At 45.8% G+C, this 12695-nt stretch overlaps 1 protein-coding gene across 1 annotated transcript in view; it reads left to right on the forward strand.

Annotated features, from left to right (window-relative positions):
- Positions 1-11131: 11131 nt before the first annotated feature.
- Positions 11132-12695, forward strand: part of ENPP2 (ectonucleotide pyrophosphatase/phosphodiesterase 2) — a 116579-nt gene continuing 115015 nt past the window's right edge. The window contains exon 1 of the mRNA XM_062188062.1: positions 11132-11484. Within this exon, the coding sequence (XP_062044046.1) occupies positions 11464-11484 (21 nt within the window). The 5' untranslated portion in view covers positions 11132-11463. The remainder of the gene's footprint in view (positions 11485-12695) is intronic.

The following is a 12695-nucleotide window of genomic DNA, read 5'->3' on the forward strand; positions in this document are numbered from 1 at the left end:
GCCTATTTTCTTAATATATAAAGAGCTCTTATAAATCAGAAATGAAAAACCACAAACTAATAGAAAAATTGGCAAGGAAAATAAAAGAGCTGTTCTCAGAGAAAGTGTGTAAATGGCTTATAAAAATATGCATATTTGCTCATCTTCATTCATTTAAAGAAATGTAAGAAAAAAAATTAAAAATGGACACTTACCAGATTAGCCAACATCTAAAAGTCTGATAACAGAATTATGTAAATGGTATGTGGAGACAGATTATAATCATACTTTAAAGGTGCAATATAAATAGATATTTTTTAAAATGGGCAAATTGAAAATAGCGCTCAGATTTTAAAAGCACATGCTTTTCAGTCCAGCAATTCTACATGTTTTGATTTTCATCCACTGGAGTACTCTTAGATATTTGCAAGACATAAGCACAAAGATGTACTGAAGACTTATTTATAATAATAAACCATCAGAAACAATCTAAAAATCTATCACTTTATGGCTGATAAAAAAACTATATGATGCACCAATCTAATGTGTGAAATACCCTATAGCTATTTCAAATAATGAACTGAAATTATACAAAGATACTTGAAAATTTTGTGGAAAATGGAATTAAAAGATATTTATTTTGGTACAGGATAATATTGAAATCCATAGTTTTTGCATGGTATGCGTTTTCCATGAACTGTTTTGAAGACCCTTGTGTATGCTGACATGGAAAGAGCTCGATTATACATTGGAAATCAGGAAAGAAGTAAGTGCAGTACAGGGTATAAATATTCATTCACAGAAAGACTTACAAGAATATGCATGGAAAATTTCTGGAAGGACAGAAAATAAAGATTTGACACTGGCTACTTCTGGGCAGTAGATCCAGTAGTTTGGGATAAAGAGAGGGACTAGTTTTTTAAAAACTTGAACTATTTTTTAACTTGTATTTTTTTAACTTGTACTGTTTCAAAATCTTGTACTGCTTGAATTTTTTTACTATGTGTATAATTTTCATAATTAAGGTAAGAAGATGCTAAAAATGAATACAATGAAATGCAAAGGAAATAATTTCAAATCCCTTTAAGGAACCTTAAATTACTTACAGGTGTAAATCTAGAAGCTCTATTATAGCATGAGAGGCTCTTGGTACGCTAGCCCAGTTAACCTTGCGAGCCCCATCTCTCAACATCTCTCTCATTTGCCTCTCCTCTAGCTATCCATAACCAATTATTATGTGTTGGGCTTATCATGGCCTCAGTGTCTTTATTCATCAACCCCTTATATATGAAATGTCTCATCTTCTCTCACAGAAAATATTGCTCACCCAGTAAGGCTTGGTTCAGTGATGCCTGGTTTGTATGGCCTGACTATCCCAGACTCTTCCATCCTCCTGTTCTCATGGCACTTTTCACCTGAGAGAGGCCTGATTTATTTTCATCTTACCTACTCTTAGCTAATGAGGACTGAATGAAGCTGCATGCTGATAAGGTCTCCAGTTGCTGTGGAAATCGGAGGCACTTTCTTGTGACTTCATGAGTGAGTCCTATGTTGAGTGACAGTATGGACTCCAGCTTGCTCACAACATCATTGTACAAGAAAGGGAGCAAAAAATGTTCAAACATCTGAAAAATGTTTGCGTTTCACATAAATGACCTCATTTGGTCTTCCGAACACCCCTTCAAAGTAGATCTTATCCTTGTTTTGTTAATGAAAAGACCCGAGGATCAAAAAGGCTAAGTGAATTACATAGAGTAAATGGTGGACTTTCAAATTTGGGACTTTCTGGCTCCACAGCCCGTGCCTGTTCCATTTTGGAATGTGTGTTCTGGAGAAGGAGGTGTGTTCAGGAGGAGGCGAAAGCACTCTCCAGTGAGGTTATGTCCCCCAAGCTCCCTCCTCTCCTCTGATACAGGATTGGGTATGGTCTGGGCTGATGGTAGGGGTAAAGAGGGCAACATTAATAGTGAGGTACGAGAAGATGGAGAAAGTCGAGTGGCAACCTCCATGCGAGGTGGAGTTTATTTGCTAATTCTCTGTCTATGAAAGTCCTGAATTTGTTGGATGCTCTCCCGACATAGGTCCTGTCCTTCCAAGGGCCAGCTGGGGTGATTCTGCTTTCTGGAATATCATAGGGCAGATGATGATTAATACTTGGCAAACTTCAGAACAGGAAATGTGAAACACGTGCCTGTTTGTGGCTCCTTCACATGTTTCCAATCAACCAACCAGATTTCACTTGAATCTTTTATGGCTTCTCTGAAATTTGTAGTGAAATTGGAAGCCAAACGTAGCTCTGGACCAATTTGTGGTTGCTATAATAACCATCCCTTTTCCTGACTCCTTCAACCACTTAGTGAAAATTATTATTGCAGTAAAATTTCTTAGTCATACTTTCCAGGGGGTTGAAATTTCGTAGCTTGTCATATGGATAAATACTATATTATGTGATATTAGAGCAGTATGGTTGGATGGGTCTTTGCATGGAATTTTGCAAAAGCCACAGCACCACTAGCAGAAATTAGAGATACTGAAAATTGTGTAAGTAGGTCGTATTGTACCTTCTATTCAGTTTCAGAAACATTTTGAGCAACTACTATATCTGATTATAAGGCATGCCAGAGCTGATATACAGGTATGAGTACTGCCTTTATTTCCTATCAAAGTCCACAAGTTCAACAGAGCACATCTTAAAGTGAACTCACTGTTTTCTCCATAGTCCTGTGCTCAGATGATAGCATTACTGGAGGCCCTGTTGCTGAAATTAGAAACTCTGGAATCTTTTCCCTATTATTTTCCCTCCATTAACATCCATCCATATTTAGTTAAGCCCAAGAGATGTTTATCTGTGAAATATTTCTTAATTCCATATTCTCTTGTTCCCTTAATTGACTTCACCATCTCTTGCATGGACTAGCCCCTCTGATTTCCCTGGCCCTAGGCTCTCCTATTCCTTATTCTGCCAGGGCAATGATTCAGAACACAAACATGAATATGTCACTCTCTTGCTCAAATCTCGTCATGAACTCCCTATTATGCACAGGATGAACATTAAATTCCCTAGCAGAACATGCACAGCCTTCCACTATGCTGCCTTAGGTATCATTTTGGGGGACAGTGGGAAGACCAGTGAGCAAAGACACCTTAGAAAGATCAACATCTTTTCATTAATGATATTAAGACTAAAAGGAAAGAAACTTGACATTTCTAGTCAGCAAAATTTGAGAGCTATGGTTTTGGATGAGCTAAGATAATTGACCAATTCTTAGAACTCTACCTATTCAAGTATACATTCTATGAAGGAGAATAAAAAAAAACACTTAAGACAGATACAAGATGGTAGGTAATATGAAACATAAGTTCAACATTTTTAATATATTTCCTCACCCATCCATTTATTCATTTCTTTGATCAATATGTATCCAGTGAAAATCTAGACAAAGAGGTTATAACGTAACTTGGTACAGTCCTTACTCTCAAAAGGAGGCAGATAAAAGGCAATTATAAGACTCTAGGATGAGAACTCTTATGAAAAACACATGGTGCTTTCGGAATACATATTGAGAGCACCCAACCCAGCCCAAGAGAGTTAGGGAGCGTGATGTTTAAGTAGAGGGCAGAAAAAAAGTGTGACTTACCTAAGCAAAGAGAGGAAGGAGGAGAAGCTCAAGCAGAGAATACAGGCAAAGGGTCAGAAGGAAGACAAAGGAATTCTGAGATGGGAATATGCAGAACTATCATGCTGAGGTTAGGATGGAAACAGGTGTAGGGATGGTTACAGAAAAGCCTTCAGGAAGTAATAGACGCTTCAAAGGGGCACCTCTGGCCCTCACTGGAACTTAAGCAAAAGCAGATCAATGCAAGGCTCATGACATGGCTCGTGGAACACCAGCTGGTTCCAGCCTTGCTCAGTACTTACATAGAGGTTCTTGTCTGTATGCAGCACACTTGACTAGAGTTTTGCTTGCTCACTGGAAGGAGACGATGCCTTGTCTTCAGGACAATAAGATTTAAGGTATGAAACAAAGGAATCAGGTGGACACTTAAGAGTTTTAGGAAGATCTCTGTAGCTACAGCATGGAAGGTTTGTAAGACTTCAAATTGGTGGTAGGAATGGTTAGGAAACCTGCTCAGAGGTCCAGATGGGAGATGTTGGGGCCAGAAACAATGACATTCGTTGGAATTAGTACCAGAGTGATTTCTTAAGGGAAACTCATTAGCAGACTGCAAGGAGAAAGGCAGGAAACAGTCTTGCTGTTTCTCACCAAAAGGCTGACTTGGTAAGAGACAACACTGGATTTGCTAGATCACAATTTTAATTCAGTGAGGAAACAGATTCTTTTTTTCTTTAACAGTTTTATTGAGGTGTAATTGACATACATAATGCTACACATATTTAATGAATACTGTTTAATGTGCTTAGAAACATACACTCATGAACCCTTCAAAACAATCAAGGATATGAACATATCCATCACCTCCTAAAGTGAAACTGATTCTTAACCACAGAAATACCACAAAGGAGGGGGAATAGAAACAGAACAAGATTCTGTCTGTCCCCCAAAGTGGCCCAAACAAAGGCCCCCTACTTCCTTTAAGCTGCACAATAATCTCACCTGAGCCCACTGAGAACATCTGTGTCTGTGACAACTTGTTCCATGTCTCCTCCCACTGGAAACACTTTCATGAGGCTATTGAAGAATCTCATTCATTCCCCCAAAAAGCAATTTGAACTTTCAAGGTTGTGCAATTGCACTGAGTTAAATTTTTACAGGCCTTGGTTGGCCAGGCGTGGGTGAGATGTGAGCCAGCAGGGGAGGGGTGTGAGAAGTGCAGAGTCAGACAACAGTGGAATTAGCCACACTGGGAGTTTGGATGGGTCTGTGTGAATATCCCCAGTCACCAATTCAGTGGGAGCTTCGAGCAACCTTTCTTGAACTCCATAGGCTCTCCATAAATATCCGTCCAATGAAGGAGTGAGCGTGTCTAGGCCAGACCTTTGGGTAGAGTGGGAGAAACAAAGATCATGAAAAAGGCCCTTATTCTTCAGTTGTTAGTCGGGTGGCAGTAGAGATGATCATTTGCACAGCTGATTACTGGGGGCAGTACTTGATGTTATCTCTGCTAGGGAATCACAGAAGAGAGGAAAGCAAGACAGATGGCGGGGCTTCTTCTGAACAGAGGTTTGCCAGATGTGCAGTGGGAGCCAGAGGAAGGTGTACTGATTACCCTCCATGACTCAGACGCTTGATGCGTACACACAATAGCAGTTCCTCAGAAGCCTGCAGGATGATTGTCTGACCAGTTGGTGGCAAAATCATTATATCCTGTGGCCACGTACTACAGTGTCTGAGGCAGACAGATGGTTATATCTGATCAGTGGACTGTCTGCTGAGGGTCAGTCACGCCAAGTGCTCATTTCTAACGTATTTAAGAGACTCCAGGAGGTCTTAATAGAGGATGGAGCAGGCAAGTCTGGCCCAGAAAGAATGGTAGAAGGAAAATAAAGCAACTGTGGGAGACTTTGAGTGCCAGTGAACAGGCACTACCCAAGGTCCATGCAGCCAACATGCCCTGCCTGAGAGTGGCACTGAAGAACATTTGGTGGGAAGAACTCTGCTATTTCCATTGACTTTTTTTTTTTTTTTGCCAGAAACAGACCTCTCCCAACACTTTTGATTAAAAATTACTTCTTTGCTTCAGTTAAATCTTGCCACTTTCCCAGCTCTCATGAATTTCAGCTTGTCATGTGACGTTTTCCCAGAATGATCACTTCTTTTTGACAGGCAGAGTGGATAGTGAGAGAGAGAGACAGAGAGAAAGATCTTCCTTTTTCCGTTGGTTCACCCTCCAATAGCTGCATGGCCAGCGCACCGCGCTGATCTGAAGGCAGGAGCCAGGTGCTTCTCCTGGTCTCCCATGGGGTGCAAGGCCCAAGCACTTGGGCCATCCTCCACTGCCTTCCCAGGCCACAGCAGAGAGCTGGACTGGAAGAGGAGCAACCGGGACAGAATTCGGTGCCCCGACCAGGACTAGAACCCGGTGTGCCAGCACCGCAGGTAGAGGATTAGCCTATTGAGCCATGGCGCTGGCCCACTTCTGATATATTTTTAAAGCATCATAACTCCTTTCTCACATTTCAGTTTACTTAGAAGAAAAATATATAAACAGCTGTGGTCCAACAACAACTATAAACATGTATTAGGCATTTACAATGTCCCAGGTGTTATACCTTACACTTGTATTTGCACCCCCTCTTTTAATCTTCACAATAATTCTTTGATGTTATATCTATAAGGTAGGAATTATTCTTATCCCCTTTTTAGAAATGAGGAAATGAGATATTATGAGTTCCCACTAATGCACACAAAGTAGAGTCTGATCCTAGAAGTGTGCCCTCAATGTAGGTCTTGAGGACACAGCAGGTTGTGTCCAAGTGGCCCAACTGGGAAGGAGCTAGCGAGGCAGAGCTGAACCATGCAGGCATCCATCCCGCTCTTTCCCATTGTTTTGCTGGAACAAGTGTAGCTCAGCCCCTCTATTCTTTGTTATCCTCTCTCAAACTGCAACTCAGAAATTTGGGTAGCTTATCAGAATGCTATACAATATGGCCTAAAAATAAGACTGCCCTGGCTTGTCCTCCCAGATCTCTACAGCAGCCAATAGTGCCAGGTATACAACGTGAAAGGGATGCTTATGGCAGGGAGCTTTGGGATCCGCAAGGTGAGAAGGCCTACACTTCCGGGAATGGAGAGTCCCTGCCCGCACTTCCGGGGATGAAAAGTCCTTGTCAAGGTCCCCGCGGGTGCCTAAAGGTCAACCAATGGAGGATCAGACCCGCCTCAACCTTTAACCCCCATGCCCTGTATCTATAAAAGGAGCCCTCCCAACTTCTGATGCGTGACTTTCCCACCTCCCCCACCCCCCATTGCTCTGTTGGGATATGGGGATTTTATTGGGAGTGGAATCCCAATAAAAGCTTGTGAATTAATTGATTCGTCTGCCTGGGAAGATTTGTTGTGCGCCGGACACCTTGCAATGGCCACATGGGTCTTCAAAACCAGAATCAGAAGCCAATCATGGCCAGCACCGCGGCTCAATAGGCTAATCCTCCGCCTTGTGGCGCCGGCACACCAGGTTCCAATCCCAGTCGGGGCGCTGGAGTCTGTCCCGGTTGCTCCTCTTCCAATCCAGCTCTCTGCTGTGGCCCAGGAGCGCAGTGGAGGATGGCCCAAGTCCTTGGGCCCTGCACCCGCTTGGGAGACCAGGAGAAGCACCTGGCTCCTGCCTTGGGATCAGTGCGGTGCACCAACCACAGCGTGCCAGCCGCGGCGGCCATTGGAGGGTGAACCAACAGCAAAGGAAGACCTTTCTCTCTGTCTCTCTCTCTCATTGTCCACTCTGCCTGTCAAAAAAAAAAAAAAAGCCAATCACAAAATCCCTGATATTTCATGATTCCAACTATGTGAACTGACCAAAACAGGCAAATCTGTAGAAAGTAGGCAAGTGGTTAACTAGGGTTGAGAGACTAGAGGGACATGAGAAATAACTGTTAAGGGCTATGGGGTTTCATTTTGGAGTGATGAAATGTTCTACAACTGATTGTTAGGATGGTTATTCACATGCCTCTGTGAATACCCTAAAAACCATTGAACTGTACATAATGGGACTTTGTCTCAATATAGCTGTGAAAACACACACACACACACACAAACACAAAACCCGTGTGAAAATGGAGCATCCCTTTAAAGGTTCGTTCAGTATGTGACTCTAATAATGTATTAATTCATTCCATAATATATGTGCATGCCACCTCTGGCTAGGCAGTCTGCCATACGTGGGGATCTGAGAAGAAAGGAGCTCTTGGTCAAGAACAATCATAAAGCATGGAGCAGGAAGCAGCTCTGACTGCTCTAATAGCATGAAGTGTGCAAGCAGACCCAGAGCCTGGCAGAGAAAGCCCTGTGGAGCCCAAACCCAGATTTTATTGGGGAGTCCAGCAGGGAGACTCCTTAGGCAGCCCATGGGTGTTTGGGTAGCAGCATGGCAAAGCTTGGAGAGATGAGAGGACAGGGCTTGTTGGGGGGTTTGCATGCCTCAATAACAGATCCTGTGTGTGGAGGGATCATGGGGAAGATTGACAGATAGGAGTTAAATGACTGTATTCCTGGAATAATTTACTCACGCATTCATTCCTTTGTTGACAATAACTGATCAGATTGTGCTTTGGGCATCAAGATTTGTCAAAGCTCTTTGGGGGATTTTAATTGTAGTCAGCATTGAAAACCAGTATGCTCTATGATGGAGGCAGAAAAGGTGATTTTAAAGCTGGAGGCAAAGATGGTCTTGACACTTGGAAACAAATAATCAAAGAGTGCTTTCTGAGAGCCTTCTAGGTGTGCCCTGGGCATTGGAGATACAGCACTGAATAAAAGATCCCAACCCTCAGGAAGGTTCAGATTAGTGGACACTGCAGAAGATAAGCAAGGATACAGACAGAAGAGTTTCATTACAACATGGATGATATTTTATTTATCCTCGTATGCCCAAGTACAAGGATTGTTGATTGGGATGTAATAGTTGTTTAATCAGTATCTACTGAGTAAATGAACTAATGAAACCAGTAGAGAATGAAGGGAAAGGAAGGGGGATGGCTGATGAAGGGCATTCCAGAGGAAGCAAAGAGAGAGGGACTTCCCAGCACAGAGAAGGAGTCATGCCTGTGAGGTGCAAGGGGAAGAGTTGAGAATAGAGAGGTGTTTTTCTGGTGCAAGGAAAGGAAGGAGAGTTCCCTCCTGAGAGCTTCTGTGTTCTGTGTTGGGGAACAGGAGGCTGTTTTTGGAAGGAAAGCCATGTGAGAGTGGGCTCAGGGTTCTGATGGGGTGGGGAGATGGCTTTGCATAAGAGCAGAGGGCTTGCCAGGGATGCCTGTAAGGGCTGTGGTGGTGCTGGTCCTCAGCCCAAACTGCAGAACACACATCAGTGGTGGTGCCTGTGGGCCTGGCTGTGGGGCAGGTGGTTAGCTCTAGGGTTAACTACAGCCTGGTGCCACTGTTGCAGATGGCTGTGGTATTGGCAGAACAAGACAGTGAACAAATTGAGGTTGAAGGAGAGAAAGAGGGAACTGATGTGAAAGACAGAAATTGATATTAACCTTGGAATGGAAGGGATGGCCAGAAGGAAGTGAAAGATAAGAAGTGGAAAGAACAAGGGATAGACCCCTAACGAGTCCACTGCCAGAGGCTGATAGGAAGAAGGGAATGAGAGAACTGGAAGAAAAGGGAGCTCTTTGTTGTCCCACGGTAGGCAGTGCCCACATTAAAGTACTTTAAAATATAGCAGTGACTACCTTTTTCTGAGTACAATCCTATGCCTGGTGAGAGGCTAAGGGTTTTGCCTACATAATTTTATTTAGTCCTCATAACATATACCACACTCCACATTTTAACGATGACGAAGCTGAGGTTTAGCAAGGTTAAGTGTATTGCTCAAAGTTTTGTAGGCAGGAAGCAGCAGACAGTGCATCTGGTGAAGCAAATGCCCAAGCAACCTGTGCTGTTGTGTCTGTTTTCTTCCTGTGGAACAATGTATGATTGTGGCATCCTTTTCTTGTGAGCAGACAACCCAGGGCAAGTTCTATTTATCCATTCAGCACTATAGCGTGAAGCCCAAATTCCCTAGACTGACACACGAGAGTGGTCAGAATCCCAGCCCACACCCTCCTCTCTGGACAAAGCCACCCACACCCTCTGCTCCTGCCTCTCCCATTTTCAGTCCCCTGAATGCATCTCAACAACTTTCTTGCATCCTGTTGTCTGGGGCAACCCTGTCCTCCAACTCCTTCAAAACCAAGAGTGAGTATCACTTGGTCTCTCCTTTTCTAACCTGAAAAGCCAGGGGAACCTGTGGTATATCTGCAGACTTGTGACCCAGCTCTTCTCATCATGCCACAACTCTGGGTCGCTTGTCTGCCTCCTTTCACAGCCCCATGGCCTCTTCCCCACTGGACTAGCTAGCATTGCACCACCTACAAGGACCCAGAAAGGACAGAGAAAAAGGTGCTGATAGCCTTTGGTGCTGGACTCCGGGGGCAGCCTCTGGAGGCCCTGGCTGTACCTCTGCTTGGCTAGTCTGGTTCCCATGGTACCCTTTTAGTAGCTGCTAAGGAGAAAAATGTCAACAACTTCTAAAAATGTATTTAATCAATTCAAGATGTCGGTGGCTGTCGTTGACCACAACATCTATTACAGTAAAACGATTTCTGAGGGTCAGTATTGTGGCACAGCGGTTTAAGTCATCCCTGGTGATGGCAGCATCCCACATCTGAGCGCCATTTCCAGGCCCAGCTACTCTGCTTCCCAGCCAGCTCCCTGCTAGTGCTCCTGGGAAGGCAGCAGAAGATGGTCCAGGTGTCTGGGCCCCTGCCACTCCTGAAAAACCAGGATGGCGTTCCTTGTTCTTACTGCTGCCTGGCCCAAACCTGGCTACTGCAGGCATTTGGGAGAGCGAACCAGCCGATAGGAGTTCATCTTCTCTTTTTGTCTCTCTGCTCCCACCACTCCCCCTTGTTGCTGTGCCTTTCAAATAACTAAATGAATGAATAAAGCTTGGGAAAAAAAAAAGATTTCTAACACTCACTTTTACAATTGAAAAATAATAATTCTGGCTACTGCTGCTTTCTATGAATTGTGTTATCATTAAGTGAAGTGCAGGTTACCTGGGAGGGAGGTGGACTGGATGTGGATTCTCACAGCACCTTCTGGTCGGGTGATCCAGCAAATCTCTTCCCCACCCCCACCCCCAACCCCCACCCCCAGCTTTTATTTCTTTTCGTGAAAAAACGTTAAGTAGTAGGCAAGCCTCCCGCAACTTGTTTGGGAGGCCAAATGACAGCGCGAATGTGAAAAGCTGCAATTGTAAACTGTAGCATGTTCTAGAAAAACAAAACAAAACGGTGATGTTCCAAGGGCGTTAGAGGAACTTATACCATGTAGGCCTGCCCGGGTCTAACCCGGGACTGCGTTCAGGCAACGCAACCACAACGCGGCAGGAAACTTCCTCAGTAAAATCCTTTGGGAAACAGCGAAGGGCTCCTCCCAAAGGAAGGAGACGCGGCAAGCAGAACCGCGCGGAGCCTCTCCTTGCAAGATGAAAAATTAACTAGGCGCTGTTGGGGGCGGGAATGTGAGCGGCTGCGCTGCACGCCCCGTCTTCGGCCTCAGGACACTTTCCTTCCCCAAAGCCATTTTAGTCAAAGGTCATGTGTGTGTCTTGTCAAAGGCCAGCTTCCAATGGAATCAGTGTCCCCCGGGACAGCGGCCCCCTGACTACATCTGCATTGGAGAAATCCCAAAAGCAAACGGCCCAGTGCAAACAAGAGCAGTCCGCAGCCGCCGTCCCGGGCACAGCTCCCAGGCCCCCGGGGCGCAGCGGAGGCCGCGTCCGCAGCGCCCTGACCCGAGCAGGCACCGAGACGCCCGCAGCATGACCCGCCACGCCGATCGGGTACGGTAGGCGCTTCTCCCCACCCGTCCTCCATTGCTGGGGCTCCCGGGCCAGACCCGCTGCTCTGTCAAACGGAGAAACCTCGCAAAGGGCCTCCAGCTTTGCCGGAAAACGGTCCCTGTTGGGCTGCGTTCCCATGCGCTCAGCTGGAGCAGTTTCCAGGCGCGCAACGGGGAGCTTAACTCATTGAGAGTTTTCGTTGCCAGACAACATGCTGGCGTCTGCAAAGACGAACCTCGTTTTCTGGAAAACGAGCCGGCAGCACTCGCAGAGAGGGGCTCAGACGGGTCTCGACTCCCCACGCCCGAGCCCGTGACTCGCGGGCGAAGCTCCAGGGTCGCGACCCGCCGCGAGGCGCCGGCAGCTCTGCCTGTCCGGGCAGCGAGGCCGCCCGGCTACTTGTTGATGACCTGTTGGACACGGGCTGGGCAAAGATGGGGTTTTCAAGCCATGTGTTTTTGGTGCGTTCTCCGGGGTTCTACACGTGGCTGCGGGAAATAGAATCACCCCTCCCCCTCCCCCGGGTTGGAGGCCGCCCCTTCCCCACGGCAGATCCCCAGGCAGGCTCCACGCGGGAGATGTTGATTGATTGACGTGTACAGATATCAGTCTCCAGGCCCTTTGTACTCTCCTATTTGAACATGCCTTTCCAATGGATCAGGTTAATTTTGGATGAGAACAGAGGGAACCTGGGGTCCCAGCTGATTATTGGCGCTTTTGATCTGGACTTGGGAATCGCCAAGGGCCAACAGCAGGTGGGGAGCGTCTGCAGGGGCGGCGGGCTCAGCCTCCTCAGGTGCGGTGGGTCAAAGGGGTTGGCGATGGCTGGGCTTCCACACTCCGGTTTCAGTTTAACAGGTTAAGCCCGGAGCCGCTTCTCACTGATAAAGGGAATGAAAACAAAAGCCTTTCTAGCACTCAGCAGGACCCAGAGGGAACCTGGTTCTGGTATTCAAGTGTTTATCTGCCGCCAGTAGCACAGAGAACCAGTTTCCGTGCTTAAACAGGTACTTAGTCCTCCTCCACTCTTCCCCTCCAGCTGCCATCCCGGTTTTCTCCTTCTCTTGCAACCAAACGTCTTCAAAGAGTGGGTGACACTCCCAGGCTTGGAGTCCAAACCACCCATTTGTTGTCTCACACCCAGTCAGTTGGAACTGCACTCAGCCCTGGTGGCCAGACTTTGCCAGGGGCGAAGAAGAAGAGCTCTTGGT

This window comes from Lepus europaeus, chromosome 4 (genome assembly GCF_033115175.1).
Source record: "Lepus europaeus isolate LE1 chromosome 4, mLepTim1.pri, whole genome shotgun sequence".
Classification (NCBI taxonomy): domain Eukaryota; kingdom Metazoa; phylum Chordata; class Mammalia; order Lagomorpha; family Leporidae; genus Lepus; species Lepus europaeus.